The sequence below is a fragment of the Gobio gobio genome (genome assembly GCF_949357685.1).
Source record: "Gobio gobio genome assembly, chromosome: 21".
NCBI classification, from domain to species: domain Eukaryota; kingdom Metazoa; phylum Chordata; class Actinopteri; order Cypriniformes; family Gobionidae; genus Gobio; species Gobio gobio.
In genome coordinates, this window is record NC_137117.1 from 41,313,303 (window position 1) to 41,339,294 (window position 25,992).

At 38.3% G+C, this 25,992-nt stretch overlaps 1 protein-coding gene across 1 annotated transcript; it reads right to left on the bottom strand.

The window, feature by feature from the left end:
• On the bottom strand, positions 1–25,379 carry nudt3a (nudix (nucleoside diphosphate linked moiety X)-type motif 3a). Its single transcript, XM_079803180.1, has 5 exons — positions 25,062–25,379; positions 22,886–22,996; positions 17,551–17,595; positions 9,218–9,302; positions 1–3,949 (listed from the first exon to the last, which is right to left on the bottom strand). The coding sequence occupies exons 1-5, from the start codon at positions 25,158–25,160 to the stop codon at positions 3,777–3,779; spliced, it is 513 nt and encodes a 170-aa protein (XP_079659306.1). The 5' UTR covers positions 25,161–25,379; the 3' UTR covers positions 1–3,776.
• Between the last annotated feature and the right edge of the window lie 613 nt (positions 25,380–25,992).

A 25,992-nucleotide genomic window follows, 5' to 3' on the forward strand; every position in this document is an offset into this window, starting at 1 on the left:
CCAGGCGAAGTCTTGATTCATGTTATAAATGATATACATACATATATACAGGCACACACAAGTGACTTTGTAAATTGTGGTCCGTTGAGAAATGTTGCTTTGTGAAGTGAACCAAGAAGAAACAACCACTGCACCTGTGATTCATGATATGCATGTAGCATCTTTGTTTTATTGATGGATTGTTGACACAACTGTTATACGGTCTTGAGTCAAATGATTTTTCCCGAATATCAGATACAGCAGAGAGATACAGGGTAAACAGTGTGCTTGAAATGTTACAAAAGGGGAGTGAAAAAAAAAATCTCTCTCTACAACACAAGCGTAAAAACTCATTTACAATTCAGGGAGAAATGTGGCATAATTTCAGTACAAAGACCTTGATCATTACTTATTTCCATTCCACTAATGACTGTAATGAATGGGTAGAGAAAGATCTTATGAATCAGCATTAGATGACCATCGCCAGTCTCCACAACAGCTGTTAAAGGTGCAGTGAGCAATTTCTGAGAAACGCTGTTGAAAGTGGATCAGCACAACACACTGATCGTAAGGGGCAGTAAGGGGAGTGTCAATCAACAGTAGGGGCGTATCCACTCCTGATGTGGGAGGAGATAGTGAGCCAATTAACAGTAGGGGGCGTATCCACTCCTGATGTGGGAGGAGATAGTGAGCCTATCAACAGTAGGGGGCGTATCCACTCCTGATGTGGGAGGAGATAGTGAGCCAATTAACAGTAGGGGGCGTATCCACTCCTGATGTGGGAGGAGATAGTGAGCCTATCAACAGTAGGGGGCGTATCCACTCCTGATGTGGGAGGAGATAGTGAGCCTATCAACAGTAGGGGCGTATCCACTCCTGATGTGGGAGGAGATAGTGAGCCAATCAACAGTAGGGGGCGTATCCACTCCTGATGTGGGAGGAGATAGTGAGCCTATCAACAGTAGGGGGCGTATCCACTCCTGATGTGGGAGGAGATAGTGAGCCTATCAACAGTAGGGGGCGTATCCACTCCTGATGTGGGAGGAGATAGTGAGTCAATCAACAGTAGGGGGCGTATCCACTCCTGATGTGGGAGGAGATAGTGAGCCTATCAACAGTAGGGGGCGTATCCACTCCTGATGTGGGAGGAGATAATGAGCCAATCAAAAGTAGGGGGCGTATCCACTCCTGATGTGGGAGGAGATAGTGAGCCAATCAACAGTAGGGGGCGTATCCACTCCTGATGTGGGAGGAGATAGTGAGCCAATCAACAGTAGGGGGCGTATCCACTCATGATGTGGGAGGAGATAGTGAGCCAATCAACAGAAGGGGGCGTATCCACTCATGATGTGGGAGGAGAGAGTGAGCCAATCAACAGTAGGGGGCGTATCCACTCCTGATATGGGAGGAGATAGTGAGCCAATCAACAGTAGGGGGCGTATCCACTCATGATGTGGGAGGAGAGAGTGAGCCAATCAGCAGTAGGGGGCATGTCCTCTCGTTATTGGGGAGGAAAGAGTGAACGAGAGGGAGATGTGAAGAAAAACTGTAGAAAGAGAGATGGCTGAAAGACATTGCAAAAGAGAAAAGCACAGAGGAATGTCATTGGAAAAAGAAGGGCTATAATCAGGCAAGAGCTTTAGGACCAGCGTTAATATTAGTAAAGCTTTCCAGCGTTGGAGAGACGTTAAAGAGCGGGAAGGCCTGAAAACAGATGCCGAGGCTCGTTTCTGCTCCATATGCGAGTAACATCGGTTTTGCCGTTTCACCGAACCAAAGATACGCTGGTGTTGTAATGTTAGCTTTAGTAACAGGGCAGTTTTAAGTGTCATTGTTTGTCTGGAGCTGCTGGCGACTAACAACCAACGCCTGCCTGTATTTACTCTTGTGTATGGTGTTCAATTGTTTGATCTTAGTCGTACGTTCATTATGTTTGCTTATTTTGCTTGGCATCAGCTATGATAAAGACACATCCACAATTGCATTGCGTGTTTGTGCAATTTTGGGGCGAAGCAATGAAGGGAGGGGTGGTGTGTTTGCTTGGCTTGATTTCAAGTTCAGCAGCGTTTCTCAGAAATGTGCTGTTGTTGTGCCACAGGTTTGAAGTTCACTATGGAAATAAGAATCACTTTATACATACATTGGAGGACCAACTTTGGATTGGGTTTAGCCAACTAATCTTATTACAATACAATATATTTAGAAAAATACATTGAAATACTGATAAGACAAGTTTACTTGAGAGCTAAACCAATTCTCATTTGAAGTATGTGTCTGTGGAAAGTATATAAAATCAGAAAGTAAAAAAAAAAAAAAAAAATTCAACAATTTATACTTAGGACAGATTCAATTAAGACCTAGAAGAGCGCCTTTCAAAAATGAAAATGGCACCATTATTAACAGTCATCAACAACAAATGAAAAGAGGTCAATGAATATCCAGTGTCTGAAGAGAAACTACAATCAAGTTGTAAACAGTTCAAATGAAATCCATCTCCTTATGCAAGAGGCGATTTATTAGGCGGACAGCTAACCTTGGCCACAAGTCTTATTCGACTATTCACATTATTTCAAACGTACAAACCCACATACTGTACACAGACACACACGCGCGCGCACACAATCTATGGTTATAGTTAATGAGTGGACGAACAATAAGTTGAAACGATCAAAACTAAAACATTTGTAAATTGTTGCTATCGTGCTATGATTACCGGTGCAAAACCCTCAGAAGAGTGAGGAGGAATCAGACATCAGCGGACCGTGAGATTTATGATACTGACCTTGACTCGATTTCAGACCGTCCTTCCACAGCTCTCTTCTCTCTTAAACACAATCCCATACCACAACAAAACAAGTGCACTCAGTGAACTGGACTGAGCAGCGTCGCATTAAGCCACTTATTTAAATGACTCAATTCTGACGTCAAAACCTTTTCCATCTAGGATTGCAGACCCAACGCACTAGACTTTCCTTCAATTTCCATCAAAATCTCCTTCAACGGTAAAAGTGGTGGAGTACCAACCACTAAACCCCTTCAGCATTAGAGCATGTTGCAAACGTGTTCCTGAAAAAGTACCTGCGTTTGTGAGAATTCCCAACATGGGTATGTAATATTGGCAATAAGACTGATTTACACTACTTTGATCACTTTAAGACATGAGACCCATTTTGTTTAGCAGTTCGAAGAACTAAAAACGATGATTATGCGATTTTACCACGCTACACAAACGCCAACAATAGTCGAATGGCCCCGTCCGTCACTGTTACCAAGAAAACATCTACATTCGGTTTAGTTCACATCACGAAAACCTAAGACTCCCTGTATTTTAAGATCATTAATGCGTGACATGCTCATGCAAAAGAAATCCAGCCCACTCTATACAACAGCAAACACTGCAGAACGAAAGGGCCAACCGTTACCACAACATCATCATTACTACGAACACTTCGGACAGCTTTCTCTTTAAACACCACTTGTTTCAAGACACGATAGAAAAGTGTAGTTGCATTCAATAAACCTGATGCTAGGAAATGAGAGTCTCATGCAAGTATTCATTAAAACGCAAGACAAACAAACTACTCTACGACTTTTCTCTCATCCTCACACATCCCCAGGCTGTACTCTTTATCTGAACACTAAAAAGGCTGGTAAAATGCAATCAGATTTCATTCAATGTTGCCATTAATGTGCTAATGTAAAAAAAAAAAAAAATGTGATAGTGGTTGCAGGAGGAGTTCAGAAAAGGTAGAAAATTGAGGAGAATTTTGCAGAGGCTTCTGTGTTAGTTGTGGTGGTTATCTGATGCTGGAGAGAGAGTTTTGATTAATGTTATATGTGGCCACCAGTGCCGTGCCGTTGCTGGCCATACAGTCCTGCTGAAGGGCTTCGAAGTAAGACGCTTGCACAGGTTTATGACACTGCAGCACACGCCGGGCGTCTTCTGTCTTAAACCACTCCCTTTTCCTACCTGTGAACAAAAGAAACCAGAAATTAGTGCTGGGCGGTGTACCAGTTTATTTTTGTTATGATATGAATATTGATGATACCGCAATAGTACAGTGGGGCAAAAAAGCATTTAGTCAGCCACCAATTGTGCAAGTTCTCCTACTTAAAAAGATGAGAGAGGACTGTAATTTTCATCATAGGTACACTTCAACTATGAGAGACGGAAGGAGAAAAAAAATCCAGAAAATCACATTGTCGGAAATAATTTTTGCAAATTATTAAGTATTTGGTCACCTACAAAAAAGCAAGATTTCTGGCTCTCACAAACCTGTAACAACATCTTTAAGAGGCTCCTCTGTTCTCCACTCGTTACCTGTATTAATGGCACCTGTTTGAACTCGTTATCAGTATAAAAGACACCTGTCCACAACCTCAAACAGTCAAACTCCACTATGGCCAAGACCAAAGAGCTGTCAAAGGACACACCAGGAACAAAATTGTAGACCTGCACCGGGCTGGGAAGACTGAATCTGCAATAGGTAAGCAGCTTGGTGTGAAGAAATCAACTGTGTGAGCAATTATTAGAAAATTGAAGACATACAAGACCACTGATAATCTCCCTCGATCTGGGGCTCCACGCAAGATCTCACCCCGCGGGGTCAAAATGATCGCAAGAACGGTGAGAAAAAAATCCCAGAACCACACAGGGGACCTAGTGAATGACCTGCAGAGAGCTGGGACCAAAGTAACAAAGGCTACCATCAGTAACACACTACGCCGCCAGGGACTCAAATCCTGCAGTGCCAGACGTGTCTCCCTGCTTAAGCCAGGACATGCCCGGGCCCGTCTGAAGTTTGCTAGAGAGCATCTGGATGATCCGGAAGAGGATTGGGAGAATGTCATATGGTCAGATGAAACCAAAATAAAACGTTTTGGTAAAAACTCAACTTGGCGTGTTTGGAGGAGAAAGAATGCCGAGTTGCATCCAAAGAACACCATACCTACTGTGAAGCATGGGGGTGGGGGGGGGGGCATCATGCTTTGGGGCTGTTTTTCTGCAAAGGGACCAGGACGACTGATCTGTGTAAAGGAAAGAATGAATGGGGCCATGTATCGTGAGATTGAGTAAAAACCTCCTTCCATCAGCAAGGGCATTGAAGATGAAACGTGGCTGGGTCTTTCAGCATGACAATGATCCCAAACACACCGCCCGGGCAACGAAGGAGTGGCTTCGTAAGAAGCATTTCAAGGTCCTGGAGTGGCCTAGCCAGTCTCCAGATCTCAACCCCATAGAAAATCTTTGGAGGGAGTTGAAAATCTGTGTTGCCCTGCGACAGCCCCAAAACATCACTGCTCTAGAGGAGATCTGCATGGAGGAATGGGCCAAACTACCAGCAACAGTGTGTAAAACCAGCAACACTTGTGTAGACTTACAGAAAACGTTTGACCTCTTTTATTGCCAACAAAGGGTATATAACAAAGTATTGACATTAACTTTTGTTATTGACCAAATACTTATTTTCCACCATAATTTGCAAATCAATTCTTTAAAAATCAGACAATGTGATTTTCTCATTCTGTCTCTCATAGTTGAAGTGTTCCTATGATGAAAATTACAGGCCTCTCTCATCTTTTATAAGTGTGTTATTTGAGTGTTGGTTATTCTATATCTAAACATGAATATCAGCTGAATATAGGCTCATAGTTTGGGCTCTGTTGTTAACCTTTAATAATTAGTATAAGTAAGGGCTCCCTATATAGTTTACAGCATTATCTTTAAGAAACTTTTAGTTATAATTTTTTTTTAATTTAAGGACAGACATAATTTTTTCAATAAACCACTGTTTAATAAAAAATAAATAAAAAGCCATTTTTAAAACTACCGTACCGAACCATCAGTTTTGTGTACCGTTACACCCCTACTCTCCACATGGATCATATTAGTCTGATACAGACCGGAGCGAGCGCGTTTAACGTTTAAGGACATATTTCATATACTCTAGTGCTGTAAACGTGAACCAGTATGCGCACATATTTCTTCCCGTCTTCTTCAAATGAAATATATGTGAAAACAAGGACACTGATACTACAGCTGTACTCTTGATCACGACCGCGATGACACGATGGGTTATTCTGCTACACCGAAGACGATGCAAGTTAATAAATAGACTGGCAGTTCAAAGAAGAATGGGCAAAAAAGAAACTGCTTTAGGCCGGCTACACACTGCAAGCGTGGCGTGAGCGTCTCAGCTGCGTGGCGTGTCCATTTTTATTTTGGCTCCCATGTTAACAGGTTAGAGCGTGCACACTGCCTGCGCGAGACGCGCGGAAAACACGTGCATGCTAGAAATAGAACCGAAGCCTATCTTTCACGCGACACGCAAGCGTGTTGGAAGCGTTTCCAGGCAAAATAGAATAATATATTTTAGATGTCATTTTGACACAAATTTTGAATTTTTTAACTCTGATTGTGTTCGTCTGAAAGAAGAATGTCATATACACCTGGGATGGCTTGAGGGGGAGTAAATCATGGGCTAGTTTAAATTTTTGGGTGAACTATCCCTAACCCACCAAGCGCAAGAGGACAGTAACTTAAAACCTGAACCGAATTCAGTTCCATTTCTTTTGAGCTTAAACGGACAAGTGCATGCAAAATGTTTGTCTCAGCGAGTCTCCTCGTAAACACAGTCCAGGGCAGGGCTCCAGACTAACTTTTTTCACTAGGAGCACAGTGGCCCCCAACGGAAAATTTTAGGGGCACAACCAGAAATTTTAGGGGCGCACACCACACCGTAAATCAACATGCTAACCAAATCTACTAATTTCCACTGTATTACTAATAGGGATCGGTATTGTTAAGGTTTTAATGGTATTACTACTCTTACCGATACTGCTTATCGATCCGGTACTTTAACAGTATTCTTATTCTTTTTATTATACTTTATATATTTTTTTTTATAGGCCTATATAAAAAAAACATAATTAAGAACATAATTAACATGGCTTTATAATCTGAAAAGTAAAATATCTATAGCAAAAATATAAAATATCTATTTGTAAATGGACCAGTGTGCATTCGGAAGGTCTGCTGACATTAATATTACAGTAAAGAACAAACCTACAAAGAAATCTAATAAAGTAATATAATGTAAAATAACACTGCATAGTTTTCACTGTATAAATTGATAGATTAATGCTTATAAAAGCTAAAGTTATTAATTGAAGAGATGTGAATATTTTCTATTTGCCTTTTGTTCTATTCGAATTAATGGCTCAATCGTCAGCAGGTTTATTAGACGCTGCCCCTTTAAGACCGATCGAATGTAGAACTAATATCATATTCTCCTATTTCTCCAAACTATTTACGACCATTTAAGATATAAACTGTTAAAATAACTACTCTCCAATCCGGTCATTTTGACACCGGCTATTTGTTGTTTATTTGATGGTTCAGACGCGCACACGAAGCCTAAAATATTAAGTGCAAGTCGGTCCATTTCGCAGCACACACACATAAGCCGCCTTGAAGTTGGAAACAGCGTCTCTTGCGCGGATTATTGTGCATTTAATAGCTCTTTATTATGAAACACATCCCGCAGTTTAGCAACAGTAGAGACTGCAGTTTACAACAATCACTGAATCTGACGTATAGTTTAGGTTTAGTGAGAAATGACTAGTTTTGAATAGTTTTACCTCATACCATCTTTTTATAATTCTTGGAAGCCAAAATCGAAAATAAAATTAGATTAATATCACAGCACATCCCTAAAGTTAAAGCAGACTAAACTTTTGTTTAGTTCTTGGCCATCGTCCCTCATTAAGCTGACTGTGTGTTCTGTTCGCTGTAGCTCCACGTGAGCGCTCGCTCGCTTTCTCTCTCTTCTGGATTGCGAATGGCAAAAATGCATCACGGACAAATGGTTTAATATTCTCTCATATAGAAACGGCTGGCAAAGATAGAATTTGCCAGACATAACGTCTATCAATTATAATTAGTAAGTGTATTTTCTTAATTTCTCCAGTACCGACATCAGGCAAATTTACTGGTCGCACATGTGCAACTGGATGCAAAATTCAGTCGCACACGCTCAAATTTTAGTCGCAAAATGCGACCATTTAGTCGCACTCTGGAGCTTCGCAGGGTTCCCACTCTTTTTCAGCAACCATTTTCCAGTACTTTTCCAGGACATTTTCAATTTTACTACGGCGGGAATAAAAGACAAGGATCATGCCAAATATTGCTTTCTAAGTCTTTAAAAGCCGTACAGTTTATTGGCATTACTTAACAATCCAGCATTTTTCAATATGAGCTCTTAATCATACATTATGACTATGGAAGCTTGTTTACACCACAGAATAGAAAGAAAAGGTAATTGTGACTTTATCTCGCTATTCTGACTTTCTCGCAATTGCGAGTTTACATATTTGTGATATAATTTTTTTTCCCTCAGAATTGGACTTTATAACTTCAAATTGCAGTTTAGATCTCACAATTCTGAGAAAAGAAGTCAGAATTGCAAGATATAAACTCGCAACTGCGCAAAAAAAGTCAATTGTGAAGAAAAGACTTGCGAGTTTATATCACGCAATTCTGACTATTTCTTGCAATTCTGACTTTATATCAAAATGACGTGATTAGGTAGCAGCTTAAGAGTTAACATTCACTGCATACATTTGACCAGTTATAGCATTAGCTATTAAACATTATTATTCAAATACTACTCACACGCATCAAACTCAGCATTCCTGAACATGTGCTTTCTGCAACTAGCGCTAATTGTTTGGGCCAGCGATAAAATCTTTATACTCGGCTAAAGAAATAACTTTTAAAAGAATTTTCCCAGACAACAAAAAGATTTTCCAGGACATTTTATATTTTCTATAATTTTCCATGTGTTTTCAAGGTTTTCCAGGATGAGTGGGAACCCTGACAGTCGGTTATGTGTTGTATTCATTTTGGATAATAAAGTTAATTGTTAAATACCCTGCCTCCATTACATATTCACTACATTTGAGTGATCATTGCAAAAAATGTGTTTAAATATATTCTATATACAGTACCAGTCAAAAGTTTGGACACACCAATGGGAAAGTGAGTCTAAACTTTTGACTGGTACTGCACTATAATATTCACATAAACAATATCAGCTGATTTATTGATATCAGACTTTTTTTACTCCCTAATACCGGCCCCCAAAAAACGGCCAGGCTCAACTACTAAGTTGTAAGTAGGGTGAACGCAGCATAACTTTGGCACAAGCTAACCTATTAGTTCTTCTCAAATTCTTACCAATATTTACAGAATCCTCCCAGTCCTCCAGAACCTCGGTTACGATGAGAACATAGACGTACGTTCTGTGCTTTCTGTCTCTGTTCTGTAAAGACAAACAACTCGTTTCAGCCTCACAGAAAATATCAAATCACAAGCAATAAGTGCAATGTTTTAGTGACAAATTAAAAGGAGGGCTTCAACTAACGTTTGATAATCAATTCATCTGGTCAGCAACTCATTCATCAGATGAAAAACAAAATAATTATGAATTATTAAAAATCTAACATTTAAATTAACACACACCGGTTATAACACTATTCAAGCAACCCGCAGCCGAATTGGCAAACCGAAGCTAAAAGCTGCGCTATCATTCGTTCACGGCCGCACGGTGCAGCACTGTAATGTGACGGTGAGGGAAAATTATCTCACTGTCACATCCCTAACGGGTAAAAAGGCTAATACATTTAGATTCTATTATTCTATTTTCCCCATTGTCAAACCAACACAGCTTAACCCAAAATGCAAGCTCAGGCATGCGCGCGCTTCTTCCTTATAAGCTCATGCAGTTGTGCGCTCTAGACAGAGAATGCGGAGCTGCAGGGAACACTTAGGCCAAGAAGAAGCAAATATATTATTAAGTATAACGAAGTCGGGTTCCTATTCAACTGTCCATCCTATAAAAACTGCTAGACAATAAGATAACTGTAAAAGAAAAAAATAATTTATATATATATATACAGGGTTTTTCCTACATTGAAATTTTTTTTGCGGCCGCCAAAACAAAGTTTTGTCCCGCCAAAGCTTTATTTGATGAGCTATTGTGATTTATGAATGATGTAGAATAGACAGAGTGACAGAGGACGATCAGAGAGCTCCTCCCTCGCTCGCACTCTCTCTGTCTTCAAAATAAGCATTCTTAGCTTTCTAATATTTCACATATTACGTTAATAAAAATCAAAAGGTCGGAAGACCGAATCCATTTTGCACGTGGCGCTATCAGACGATGTTTTCCTTTCATTACCGCTGGGTGTGAAATGCGCTCAAAAAACATTGACTCTTCTCTGACCAGCTGACATAAAGCATACTTTCAATAAACGGGAAACAAATCGTGTCCAGTTATGAAGTGTTTTCTGTGTGTTGACAAATCTTTCGCGATGTTCTAACAGACGGGATTCGCACACAACGCGTCTGCTAATGTCCGATTCGCCACCTAATGACACCTTTGAACCGAATCATTTTAACGACTGGTTAGAACAACTGATCTGTCCAACACTGAACTCACGAATCAGTTTAAATTTACTCTGAACATCTGAAATAAGAACACAAGTGTGCTTACACAATTTAGCAAGAGTGGGTGTAAGAGTTAGTTTTAATTATCCACAGTCTTTCAGCTTATTTATGTTCATAATGTGTAGTAAAATAAAAAGCCTATAAATCACTTAGTTTAGACTGTGAGGTGAACCCAGAACAAAGTTGTTGTTAGCTAGCTGATAATTTTATGAAATTGTATATGGCAGAAAATTAGGCTATTTGTTCATTTTTTAAATACTACTTTTTAATATGGATATGATTATATACCAAACAATTATCGGTAAATAGTGTAAAAATGAGGAACAAAAACAAACATCAAGGTATCCCACATGAAAAAATACTATAGTATATTATAGTAAAATTACTATAGTGTTTTTGAACCATACTATAGTAAAGATACTACAGTAAATTGTAGTATATTGTATTATATTATAGTATTTACTACACTTTGTTAATTTACTGTAGTATATTTACTATAGTACAGTTCAAAAACACTATAGTATTTACTAGAGTAATTTTACTATAATATACTATAGTATTTTTTCATGTGGGATCAAAATAAGATAAGCAAAATTTACAAACTTTCTTTGAATTTATTTAAAATGTATTGTCAGTATTGCGCTTGCAGATCATGTGGGTAGGGAACTTTTTTACTGTGCGTGCGTGCGTGCGTGTGTGTGTGGGTGACCATGTCTGTCAGCCACCACCGAAGACCATTTTTGACCCAGGCAGGGTTTTTCCTACATTGAAATTTTTTTGGCGGCCGCCAAAACAAATTGTTGTCCCGCCAAAGCCTTATTTGATGAGTTATTGTGATTTATGAGTGATGTAGAATAGATGACCGCTGCCCTTGCGTTAACTGAGTGTCAGAGAGAACGACCAGTGAGCTCCTCCCTCGCTCGCACGCTCTCTGTCTTCAAAATAAGCATTCTTAGCTTTCTAATATTTCACATATTACGTTAATCAAAATCAAAAGGTCGGAAGACCGAATCCATGTTGCACGTGGCGCTATCAGACGATGTTTTCCTTTCATTACCGCTGGGTGTGAATTGCGCTCAAAAAACATTGACTGATTCTCTGACCAGCTGACATAAAGCATACTTTCAATAAACGTGAAACAAATCCTATCCGGTTATGAAGTGTTTTCTGTGTGTTGACAAATCTTTCGCGATGTTCTAACAGAAGGGATTCACACACAGCGCGTCAGCCAATGTCCGATTCGCCACATTATGACTCCTTTGAACCGAATCATTTTAACGACTGGTTAGAACGGATCAGTCCAACACTGAACTCATGAATCAGTTGAATCATTTACTCAGAACACTTGAAATGAGAACACAAGTGTGCTTACCCACTTTAGCAAGAGTGGATAGTAAGAATTAGCTTTAATCATCCACAGTCTTTCAGCTTATTTATTTGGACAATGTGTAGTAAAATAAATAGCCTAAAATCATTTAGTTTAGACTGGAGTGAACCCAGAACAAAGTTGTGGTTAGCTAGCTGATAATTTTATGAAATTGTATATAGCAGAAAATTAGGCTATTTGTTCATTTTTTAATACTACTTTTTAATATTGATATGATTATATACCAAAACAACTATCAGTAAATAGTGTAAAAATGAGGAACAAAAACAAACATCAAGGTATCAAAATAAGATAAGCAAAAATTACAAATTTTCTTTGAATTTATTTAAAATGTTTTGTCAGTATTGCACTTGCAGATCACGTGGGTAGGGAACTTTTTTTACTGTGCGTGCGTGTGTGTGTGTGTGTGTGTATGGATGACCATGTCTGTCAGCCACCACCGAAGACCATTTTTGACCCAGGAAAAACCCTGATATAGAGATATATATATATATATATATATATATATATATAATTATTTTTTTCTTTTACAGTTATCTTATTGTCTAGCAGTTTTATATATATATTTATACTACGGGGCCGTTGAATGCTTGAATCTGATTGGCTGATGAACGTTCTGAGGTGTGCAATTATTTTCTGGGAGACGCACAGCGAACGTAGTTCCAGGCAGCTCTCTTGACCGCATTACAGTTCCATATCACTTCGCATAGTTAACTGTAATAACGGAAATTACAGGACTGAAAAACAACAATATGACAGACGATTTTCCTAAAGTAAATCTTAATATTTACGGTGAATATAAAACGTTCAGCAACTGGGCGGCAGCAGTATTAGACAGTCCAGATGAAAACCAACAGACGGAAGCAGACACCAAAGGCAAGCTTTTCTGTCTCATTACTGAAATCACACATGCTCGCACACGCACTACAGTTTGCACAGAAAGCTGTCAGCGCTGCTCTGACGATTTGATCAGTTAGCCTATATAGTTTTTTCACTAGCGAGGTAATAACAGCTGTTTAGAGACGCACAGAGGCAGCCTAATTCACACAAGCACTCTCTCTCTCTCTCTCTCTCTCTCTCGCTCTCGCTCTCGCTCTCGCTCTCGCTCTCGCTCTCGCTCTCGCTCTCGCTCTCTTTCTAATAACTTTATTAATAACTGCAGTAGAATGCTATCAATGGCTCAAGCCTTCGTTAACAGCTTTAAAATGACGTTTCGGAACTAACAAAAGAGCCATTGGATGAGACGCGGAAGAAATAGTCCTACTCACAATAGCGATTTAAGTACAAAAACCGGACGAATCCCTTTAAATATATCTTCGGATCGATGTCTTGAGGTGTGGTAACCGTAGTATAAGCGGAATAATTGACGACGGGCCGTTCAATTATTAGAATGATAATGCACACCCGAGGTGTAACTCCGCTTCGCGTCGTGACCGCATCACCACCTCGGGTGTGCATTATCATTCTAATAATTGAACGGCCCGTCGTCAATTATTCCTTACATATATATATATATATATATATATGGGCTGTCAAAAGATTAATCGCATCCAAAATAAAAGTTTGTGTTTACATAATATATGTGTGTGTACTCTGTTAATTATTATTTATATATAAATACACACACAAGCATGTATATATTTAAGAAAAAAAATATTTTGATATATAAAACATTTATATATATTATAGATTATATAAATGTATATACAGTATATACATGCAAATATTTCTTAAATATATACATGAATGTGTGTATTTATATATAAATAATAATTAACAGAGTACACACACATATATTATGCAAACACTAGGGATGCAACAATACAGTTAGTCCACGGTTCAATACATAACTCGGTTTTTACCCACGGTTTTCGGTTCGGTTCGGTTCTGATGGCTTTTTGTTATTCTATTCTTAGGCGACAGGAACCGCAAGAGGTTAAAGAGAAAAAAGACTATTTTTTTATTGCAATACTCTTTCTTTATTTTATTGAAAAACCTTACTTAAACTTAAAACTTTACTTAAAAAAAACCCTTACACATTCCTAGTGTATTGGATAATATAAAATAAATATATATAAAGATTTACACTGGCAGCTCAGAGCTGTACAGCAGCATTTAAGTATGAAATTTAATGAATAAATGTAAAAATAAAACACTAAATAGACTTCACAATAAAATATACATTGATTCTTAGCTGTATTAGTTCTTCAGTCAAGAGCAGTGAGTGATTTTCTCTGTCTTTTGTTGTTGTATTAACATTAAAGGGATATTTCACTCAAAACTGAAAATTATGTAATCGAGAAATGAATACAGGTTTGAAACAATATTAGAGTGAGTAAATAATGACATAATTTTATAGGTGAACTGTCCCTTTAAGGACGCGTGTTCACTGTCTGCGCTGCTGTCAATTTAAGACCTCTACACATCTAATATACAGACACGATTGCGATTCTACTTTCACTTTAGACATAACCGACTGTGTTTATGTTAACCTTGTGTCTATTTGACAGTATGAACGCAGTAAGATGACTAGTCCAGTATTCACGTGTTTGACAGGCTTTTAGTGCGCGCGCTCTGAGAAGCGCATGTTAAAACCGCGCACGCGAATGAGCCGGCAAGGCTTTAAAACGCATGCAAATAATGAACTTTCGTGATTGTGAATAACTAAAGTGTTCTGTGAGTATAACTCCACCACTAACGTGTGATGTGAATGTATGTCGCGTTGTTCAGTCTTGGGATGGAGGCAAATGATAGAATTTGTAGAAAAATAATTCATTAAATGCGGAACCGAAAAAAACGCAATTCACAAGCGCGTATTGAACCGTGAATGCCGTACCGAACGGTTCAATATTATATTGAGAATTGTGGCATCCCTAGTAAACACAAACTTTTATTTTGGATGCGATTAATCGCGATTAATCTTTTGACAGCCCTATTATATATATATATATATATATATATATATATATATATATATATATATATATATATATATATATATATATATCGAATATTTTGGTCCAGCCCTAGATACGATGCATCAATGCACCACGTTAAAAATCATACCTGTAGGATATTTATATATTTAAGAGGCACATTTGTTTTAAAGGGGTGTTTGATTATTATTTTACTTTTTTAACTTTAGTTAGTGTGTGATGTCGCCGTTTGGGCATAAACAACGTCTGCAAAGTCACAACGCTCAAATTTCAGAGCAAAGCGAGATATTTTCTTTTACAGAAATCCCTTTTTAAGGACCAACAAACGGCTGGTAGGGACTACACAAGCTTCCTCCCGGGTTAGTGACATCACTAAATCATGTTACTTTCTACCAAGTGTCCAAGAAATTTTTAAATAAATGCTTATTTTAGTGCTGGGGAAAAATGAATCATGATTAATAGCGACCAAAATAAAAGTTTGTGTTTACATAATATACGTGTGTGTACTGTGAATAATGATTATGTATATGTAAATACACACACATGCATGTATATATTTAAGAAACATGTATATAAATATAATTTTTTAATAAAAATATAATATACGTTTCTTAAATATATACATGCATGTGTGTGTATTTATATATACATAATAATTATACACAGAACACAGATATAGTATGTAAACAAACTTTTTGGTTGCAGTTGTGCATTAATAAAAATGTAACTGGCTGTGTAAAATAGGCACATAATATTTGAAATATTAATCGATATACCCCTGAATCGGATCGTAACGCAGAACTTTAAGGTATTAGAAAATATTGTATATCGCTGGCCATGAGAATGGATATTGTAGCGAATCGTGATGCAGAGGTAGAGCTACTAAAATCATCAGAGACATTAATCACCCTGCAAACTCTCACTTCACATCTGGTAAGCGCTTCCGTAGCCTGATGGCAAAGACTGAAAGACTCAAGAGGAGTTTCTTCCCCCAGGCCATCAGACTCCTGAACTCAGTCACGTGACTTCACTTCACCCCGCACACGCATAAACATCCAGTTTAAACATTAACATCCACATACTGCCATTGCACTGCACTTTACTTTCCTATTGTTACTGCGTAACAACCTGTAATAAACCTTGCACATTATACTTCTTTATATATACATATATATATATTTATGTTAACCACTTATTTCTAAGTCTACAGTTTATCTCACTTATCATATCCACTTATTTTTTTATATTTTTATATTTTAATTTTTATATTTTTATTTTTATCTTATTTCCTATTTTTATCTTTTACTTGATTTATTTATAATTCTACTTATGTTAATACTTTTTATTCTAATTCTATTCTATTTCTATTTTAATTTCTTGTAACTGTTATTTGCACTGTCCATGGAGCGGACCTGTTTACATTTCACTGCCAGTTGTATATTGTGTATATAACTGTGTATGTGACAAATAAAACTCTTGAATCTCTTGAATCTCTTGAACCGTCCGATTTACACCCCTAATTTAAACATTCTGGGAAACATTTGGGATAATGCAAGTACACAAGACAAAAAAATATATAACATTGTTCTAGGGGTTTTTGATATTTTAATCCAAAAATCTTACATGTTGTGCCTTTAAATGTCTAACAAGAAATATGTGTATTTAAGTTGTGCTCCGTCTGATGCGCATGCCCTCGTTTACTTGCTGTCAAAAATAGAAATACTTGTGTGACTTTCTTACACATACAGATAAATGTCAAATATAAGCTGAGAAAAAAACAAACATCCCAAAACGCAGTAAACAGCGCAGTCATTAGTCAAAGCACCTGACAGGGCAAGCCACATGAAACAACACACTTTAGTTTGAAGTGTTTGATATAAAGCATGTTTAAGAAACAGCTCACTCTGTCTTTCACTATATTTCAGAAATCTTTTGTCCATAGAAATGCATTATTCACTACTGTAAAGTGACGGTGCTGCTGATGGATGGTTTCTGTTCAACATGCAGACAGGATTAATCGATAATCAATTTTGTTGATTATTTCCATTATCGATTAGTTGTTGCTGCCCTAATTCAAATAAAAATCTATAATGCTGCAACATCATTGTAATTTTTACTTCTAAAAACTACCAAATGTGACCCTGGACAACAAAACCAGTCATAAGTGTCAATTAAAAAAAAAAATTGTTTTATACATCATCAGATTTATACATCATCTGAATAAATAATCTTGATGTGTGGTTTGTTAGGATAGGACAATATTTGGCCGAGATTCAACTATTTGAAAATCTGGAATCTGAGGGTGCAAAAAAAAACCCCTCAATATTGTGAAAATCGCCTTTAAAGTTGTACAAATGAAGTCCTTCATTAAAGCACATTACTAATAATAATACATTTTTTATATATTTACAGTAAGAAATGTACTAAATATCTTAATGGAACATGATCTTAATATCCTAATGTTTTTTGGCATAAAAGAAAATTGGATAGTTTTGACCCATACAATGTAATGTTGGCTATCGCCACAAATATACCCGTGAGACGCAGGACTGGTTTTGTGCTCCAGGGTCACAAAAATTTCTACTAATCTCAAAACTTTATTCTTGTGAAATCATGAGATTATTCTCAAAACATTACAACTTTACTCTCCAAATCTTTTTAATTTCAGCTTGCACTAAAGCACCACTGTAATTCACGGTCATGGTGACAGTTTCTGTTTGCTATAACAAAATGCTCACCTCAAAAACGCCTACCAATCTTCCCAATGTGCCTTTTACTCCTGCCTGTGGGAATGAAAACAATATAGAGTGAAACACTGAATTCAGGACATTTATAGCATGTCACAGTCACGAAACAACAAGCTCTCTGAAGTTTAATGTGAGCCAACTGCGAAGCAATTCATCTAAATCACAACATGTTTAAAATAAGATTCAGCCCTATATGTTCTGCATATACTGCAGCAAACAACACATTCAAACAAATGTGTTTGTCAAGTAAACATAAGATTATTTGTGTTTGTGGCGCTGACCAGTAATCCTCATATTTGGAACAATTCCTATTATTTGACTAATCTTATAAATGTGAGAACTGCGTTGCTAATGATTTACAGACATCATGTGAGTGTTTGCAGATGGGGAAACTGTAAAAAGGAATAGAGCAGAGAAAGTCAAATCCTTTAAAACGGTATTTCTAACAATAAAGTTCAATCTGCCAACATTAGTTAATGCACTGGCCACCAGTGGAAGCAATACTTAAACAGCATTTATTAATCTAGGTAACACATTCATTTTACATATACTAATGTGTTGTAGCATTTCCCATTGTACAAGTAAACAATGAACAATTATATTTACAAACTAACATTAACTTCACATACTTAAGGCTGTGGTCAATACATTAACACATGTTGAATTGAAGCTTATTGTGTGGATATTTCAGTCCAACATATATTGCAAACCAGGACTGCTAAACTAAAAACTCTGAGGATTGTAATTAACAGAGACTAAATGAATAGACACACACAGGCTATATATAATTGTGGAGAACCGATGGGGTGTTTCTCCATCCCTAGATTTCAAAATGGTGTCCTTCCTGTTCTTATTAGAGCTGGTGTATGAAGACATGCAGACGGTTGTTTTGAATTGTTAGAGATGGTTATATCGTGCTATGTAAATGTATACACATAGCACAGCACTATTGACACTTTAGAAATGCATGAATGAGAGAGCAGGATGTGCCTGCTTGATGTTAAAGAGAGTTATTAATCGCAATAAGTCATGAAGAAGAACTCAATGCGGTGTGCTGACACACAGCTGAAGCGCGTTCAAGGAAAGCCGTGTCTGTCAGCAATTCAGTTCTCTTTTACGTCTTAATACACTCGAATAGTCAAATACACACACAATGATGTCAAAATGCTACAGCTGGGTGTAAAGTGGATGTGTCTCAGTGTATTGGATTCGTGCATTCGCTCTTAAAGTGACAGCAGCCTTAAAAACCTGTCGAGAAACCTGTGAGAAAATTGTCTCTGTGCGCTCATCCGAAAGCGCGCACACGTCTCACCGCGTGCAAATATTGAGTTATCTTTCAAGGCTCGCTCTTGAACGGACAAACTCACACAAAAAGTATGTCAACCTGTCCATCTTGATGAGTATTTTAGCAGACATAGTCTGTATATGCCTTAAGTAAACTTTATACAGTCGAGAAAGACGACGCATATCCGAGCATTAGGTCTTAAAGGGGCAGTAGCCTTTACTGCTGTCTGTTTAATGTCAAACAACAATCACTCATTGCTCTTGATTGAATAGCTTTTGTACATTTATTAGGATTAATCTTTAATTTATGCAGTCAAATATGCAATGTTATTTTACATTTGATCAATTTCTGTACCTGAAAACTAATGTTAGACATACCTGAAAAACCTGAAAAGCATAGTTTATTTTATTAGTATCTTTGCTCAATAGTATTTATTTGTGCTGCTGCTTGTATTTAAATTATTTGTTCTTATTATTTTCTTTATTTTTATTTGACAGTAGTCCTTTTGTCCCTGAACATAGCAAAAACTGAACCGTACCGAAACCGTGAACCTAAAACCGTGATACAAACCGAACCGTGAGCAATCTGTACCGTTACACCCCTAGCGTAACGCATGCGAGGGGGTGCCACAAAATGGAGAACATTTTCAAAGGGTGCCATGTCTGAAAAAAGGTTGGGAAGCACTGCTCTACACGATCCCAACCGAGGAATAAGGGTGTTATCTAGTGAAGCCATCTGTCATTCAAAACATTTATATAATTTTTAACCACAAACGTATGTCTTGCGCTGCGCCATGTATTACGTAATTAAGTTGGAAAGGTCACTGTAGGGGGAAGTACAGCGGTAGGGCGAAAAACTCATCTTATCATTTTTCCTCTAACTTCAAAATCGTCCGACAACGCTGTTTTACCTTTATTTGTGAAGGGTGTTTGACTTAGTCTTTGCACATTTGCTTTGTAAACACTTGATCGGTTCTCACGACGCGTGACTTTTCCAATGGTATTACGTAATACGTGGCGCAGCGCAAGACAAACATTTGTGATTAAAAAGTATATAAATGTTTACTTTTTTTAGAAAATGGCCAATCGTTTCGCTAGATAAGACCCTTATTCCTCGTCTGGGATCGTGCAGAGTCTCTGAAGCTGCATTGATTTGGACCTTCAACCCGTTGATCCCCATTGAAGTCCACTGTATGGAGAAAAATCCTGGAATGTTTACCTCAAAAACCCTAATTTATTTTCGACTGAAGAAAGAAAGACATGAACATCGTGGATGATGTTGGGATGAGTAGATTATCAGGAAACTTTCATTCTGAAGTGAACTAATCCTTTAAAGAGCACCTATCATGGAATTTTGAAATGTACCTTTCATGTAGTGTGTAACATAGATCTAAATGAACAAAAACATCCTGCAAAGTTTGAAATATGACAGTGCACCGTATATATATTGTTATTTTCTTTCAAAGGTAAGAGTCGACTCTGAGTCATTTTTAAGAATCGTTAGAAGACCGAAGCTTTTTCTCTGACTAGATGACGTCAACTTGTCAAGTTATTTGAAAACGATACGCTCACTTATTGCTCCAAGACGCCAGTGAAAACTAGAAAACATCATGGAGACGAGACGCCAGTGAAAACTAGAAAACATCATGGAGACGAGACTAGGGATGGGCGATATCTTATCGTTTGCGATATACCGGTAAAAATTCTCCCCACGATAAGAATTTGCCTTCCCGCGATAATAACGATAAAGCCTAGTTGATGGCGCGACCCATCCGCACCGTGCCACCGCTGGCCGTCTTGATGCCCTAAGCGTTATTACTCTATGATGGCCGCGGTGGCTGCGTTCGTCACTCTGTATAGCTGAATGGGGGTTAGAGAGAGATTTTCTTGTGGTGCCCCCCGCACCACTCTGTGTCCTAAGCGCCGCGCAATGGGAGCGGTGGCACTGAATCCGCATCTCACGTGCAGAACGAAAACAACTATGGCGGAAGCTGCGGAAGAGTTCATAGCTAAACGAGGGGCTACCTGAGGGCAATCTGAACCATACAGATGTATTTTCACTCGCTGAGCACTTGGACGGAGCGCTTAAGAGATTTGCTCTTTCTCAATCGATCGGTAAAGCACACTATTTCAGTTCATCTCAATGAATGCGCAGTGTATATGACGCACATTATACACTAGTGTGAGGCGCGCGACAGAGCGCTCAGTGTTTCACACACACTCAAAGAGAGAGCGAGAGAGTCTTATACCAAACAGAATTGACGTGCTACATGTAAACAATATCCTTTGTTGCATTTTCCTGTAAAGTAATGGCGTTTACTTGGAATTATTCAGCCTTTCGTGAACAGAAAGAAAGGAATGCACAAACGGGAATCTCATTGGCTGGCGCGCACCTATTACGGTGCCTGTTTTGATTTCAGTAAATCAGTTAGAATGAGCGCTGACAACGTGATTAATATTCATGAACCCAGAAGCTCATTATTCCTTAGTGCAGTTTATTTTTTATTAGTAGAATAATTCGTGGTATTATTATATTATCAACTCAAATTACTGAAGTTCTATCATTAAATCATTATTTGCAACTTTTTTGTAATCTGAAGACATTTTTGGGAAAATTACTTTTGCTGTTTCTGCTATTTTTACCACTGTTTGCACCATGTATGAATAAATACAGAATCGGTTTACATGTAAAACTTGTCATTGATTTAAAAATTATTTTTGTTTGTATTGTGTGACGTTTTTTTAGCACAGTTGCACTATTTAAACATTTCCTGCACTTTTACAGAAGACAATTATATCTGCAACTTTTCCATTTCTGAAAAGGCTGGTGTGGAATTTTACATTAAAAAAATTATTAATTAAATATATATATATATATATATAAGAATGCATGCAGCTTTCACTTGTATCCAAAAACATGGGGAATGATACTACATTTATCGTCATTGATATCGTTATAGCAATAAATACTAGAAAATATCGGGATAAATTTTTAAGTCAATATCGCCCATCACTAGACGAGACGCTTTTTTCTGAAGTGCGACTCAAAAGCAAACTTTTCTCATCTGCCCAAGGATGAGCATTTGAAGACTAAGTGGCTTGAAGACAAACCATACATCGTCGCGATTGTGCGTTTATTAGTCTTCAAATGTCTCTATTTGCATGTTTCGCGATCTCAGGAAGCTTTTATGATGGACTTCTATTATGGCACATGGTTCTTCTTCGTCTGTCTGTACCATATATGGATTACATGTGCTCAGAGCGCCCTCCGGCTGCCAGGATGAACTGAAAACCACACATAAGAGACTCAATCGCTCATGATTAGGTGAGGAAGTATTGAATAAAAATTATCCTGTTTAGAAATTTGACACAGACATATGAGAATCTATCAATATATCTCCTCATCTGCACACTTTTGAACTAAAAGCCCTGAGGGATGTTGATTTGTCGCGAGTCTTCGTGAGGAGAATAGAGGAGTTTTTTTATGAATGAGATCAGCTGAGGCTCATATTACAATCAAACGGTACCGACGCGGTTTTCATATTCATAACTCCTGACACATATTAACAAATTACTGTCACTATAAGACTTTGATGGGCGTTCCGTTTCCGAAAATATCTGCACAGACTCTACCAATCACAACTGACTGGGTCATCGGACCAATCAGCGCAGATTAGCGTCACGTAAAGGCGGGGTTTTGAAAAGTGAATCACTAAAGGAATCATTTGAGAATCGCTGTCAAAACAGGTTAAAATAAATGCATATTATATGAAAACTAAAGTCTTTTTTGTCTTTGCATGCATGCAAAACTGTTGTTGGGGACTTCTAAAACAATATTTGGAACATTTTAAATGCCATAATAGGTGCTCTTTAAATATTGCTTTAGTACCTAGAAGCTGTATTTTGTGTCTGTTTTTATGCACCTTTTGCATAACCTGGCTCTTAAAGTATTAAACATAATTTAGAGCGACTCTGGTGTGATTCTCCTTGCGTCCGTTATCACAATAACAAGCACAAATAAGTGTCCTTCAAGAACGCCTACCTCTTCACACACCTCCCTGGCAGCAGCAACACTGGGCTCCTCCTCGGGCTCCATCCCTCCTCCAGGGACTATCCATCGATCAGGATGACTGCTGCTGCTCACTAACAGCACCTAACACACACACACACACACACACACACACACACCGCCGACAGGAAACATGAGCTATTCATCACTCAGACATCACGGCGTGTGTGTACACATCACAATGTGCTTCATTTTTAAGATCTTTTTTTAAATACGTCCTCCTCCTATCCAGGTGCAGAGATGACTTTAATTAATTATTAGTTCACTTTTAAATGAAAATTAGCCCATGATTTACTCACCCTCAAGCCATCCTAGGTGTATATGACATTCTTCTTTCAGACAAAAGACCTCCGTTCATCTTCAGAACACAAATGAAGATATTTTAGTGTAAATCTGATGGCTCTGAAAGGCCATTGGCTCAATGCACGGTTCACTCTCAAGACCCTTAAAAGGTACTAAAGACGTCGTTACAAAGTCCATCTCACTACAGTGGTTCTACAATAACTTTATGAATCGGCGAGAATAGTTTTTGTGTGCAAAAAAACCCTGAATAACGACTTACATAGTGATGACGAGATCAAAACACGGCCTCATGAAGCTTCGAAGCGTTATGAATCAGTGAGTCGAATCATGATTCCGAACGCGTGTCAAACTGCTGAAATTTTGCGATTCAAACTGCTGAATCGACTCACTGATTCATAACGCTTCGAAGCTTCATGAGGCCGTGTTTTGAAATCGTCATCACTATATAAGTCGTTATTTAGGGTTTTTTTGCGCACAAAAACTATTCTCGCCGATTCATAAAGTTATTGTAGAACCACTGTAGTGAGATGGACTTTGTAACGACGTCTTTAGTGCCTTTTAAGGGTCTTGAGAGTGAACCGTGCATTGTGCCAATGGAGGCCTTTCAGAGCCATCAGATTTACACTAAAATATCTTCATTTGTGTCTGAAGATGAACGGAGGTCTGACGGGTGTCGAACGACATGAGGGTAAGTAATTAATGACTGAATTTTCATTTTTGGGTGAACTAACCCTTTAATAAATGTCCTGACGCTTCCAAGCTTTATAATGGCAGTGACGGGTCCACTGAGTTAAACATCACATCCATCCATCATAAAAGTGCTCCACACGGCTCCAGGGGTTAATAAAAGCCTTCGGAAGCAAAGCCATGCGTTTGTCTAAGAAAAATTCAACTTATTTAACTTGCGCTATAAGTGTAACGCCTCTCGCAGTTCAAAACGCTTACGCTACGTCTTGCGGAAGCCAGATATTTTACATTATAAAGTTTTAAATATGGATATTTTTCTTACACAAACTCATGGATTTGCTTCAGAAGGCCTTTATTAACCCCCAGAGCTGTGTGGAGCACTTTTATGATGGATGGATCCACTTTTCAGAGCTTCAAACTCAATGGCCCCGTCACTGCCATTATAAAGCTCGGACATTTTTTAATATAACTCTGATTGTGTTCGTCTGAAAGAAGAAAGTCTTATACACAGAGGATGATTTGAGGGGGCGTAATGAACTACTCCTTTAACACAACCGAAAGGGTGAGAGACTAACAGTGTCCATACATTATGTAACACTAAATGTTTCATATTCAATTATACTCAATACTCAAACTACAGCTACTTTTGTGATTGTTCCTGAAGCTCTGGTATCCTGGTGTTAGCCAACATGGCCATAAACACATCGGCTAACCAACATGACAAAGAAAGTTTCTTACACAAAACACTAGGGTGGCAGTATTAAACAATAAATTCAATTGTACTGATAACAATGTGATATTTACATGGTCCTGCCATATAGTTTAAAAACATGAGATTACACATGCAGAATGTCCAAAATATCAGGCTAATCCCATTTATGTTAGCAACTATTTGATGGCGTAATTTAAGTGTTTACAGTAAGTTAGTAACAATAACCGTGTCAAATGGGCGGAAATTCAAGTTTTACTACCGTACAGCAGTGACTGTCGAAAACCAAACAGACATGAGCAGATATCGCTCTGTGGCCTTACAATACACATATCCTATCATATACACACGTACAACTCTACTTCTAACATCTACATTTGTTAGCTGATTACATTTAGAGTCAATGTATTTGGTGAAGTAAATAAAGACAGCAGTGATTGACGGCGTCACCTCCTCCTCGCGCTCGCTCCTGAAGCACAGGCAGGCCGCGCGCTTTTTATAGCCGTCTCTGTCATACGTGCGCGTCTGGTTGGACTTCAGCTTTATCATCGCGCTGAACAGATGAAAGTCCTTAACTCCCGTCCTCTCACTGCAGTCCCGCTCCCGCAAACCCTTCTAAAGGCCCTCTGCTAACATAGGTATTCCCTCCGTCGCTTCATTTTGTGAGTCTTGTGAGCTGGTGTGGCACAGACGCCATTACTCTGAGCTCTGCGCAAATGGCGTAGCATTATGTACAACCCCGAAGCGCGTCTCCAGTTTTGTGAATATGACGTTGCGCAGTGGAGGTGGAACTGGTTCAGAGGCCACTAACGTTTACGTGTTGATTACAATACCGTAGTGTCTGTTTTTTTTTTTTTTTTATCATTACGTTCTATTTTTTTTTAAATAAATAATTATTTTATACTTGTACCGAAAATATTATATATTTATTTGACAGATCATTGAAACCTTTCTCTGTGAAATCTCTGTGTGTGTGTGTGTGTGTGTGTGTGTGTGTGTGTGTGTGTGTGTGTGTGTGTGTGTGTGTGTGTGTGTGTGTGTGTGTGTGTGTGTGTGTGTGTGTGTGTGTGTGTGTGTGTGTGTGTGTGTGTGTGTGTGTGTGTGTGTGTGTGTGTGTGTGTGTGTGTGTGTGTGTGTGTGTGTGTGTGTGTGTGTGTGTGTGTGTGTGTGTGTGAACTATGCCCATGCTACGAATAAAGATAAAGCGGCCTGCGCTTTTTAGCCAATCAGAGATCGCACTCTGCCTGTCAATCACTTTGGGCGTTTGGAACTGCTGACATCGGATTGGCTGGCATGTCTTTGGAATGCGTGATTTTAAAGATCGTGTGTGTGTGTTTTAAATGTCTGATTACGTTGAGGTTTAATAAATTGAAAATATTGT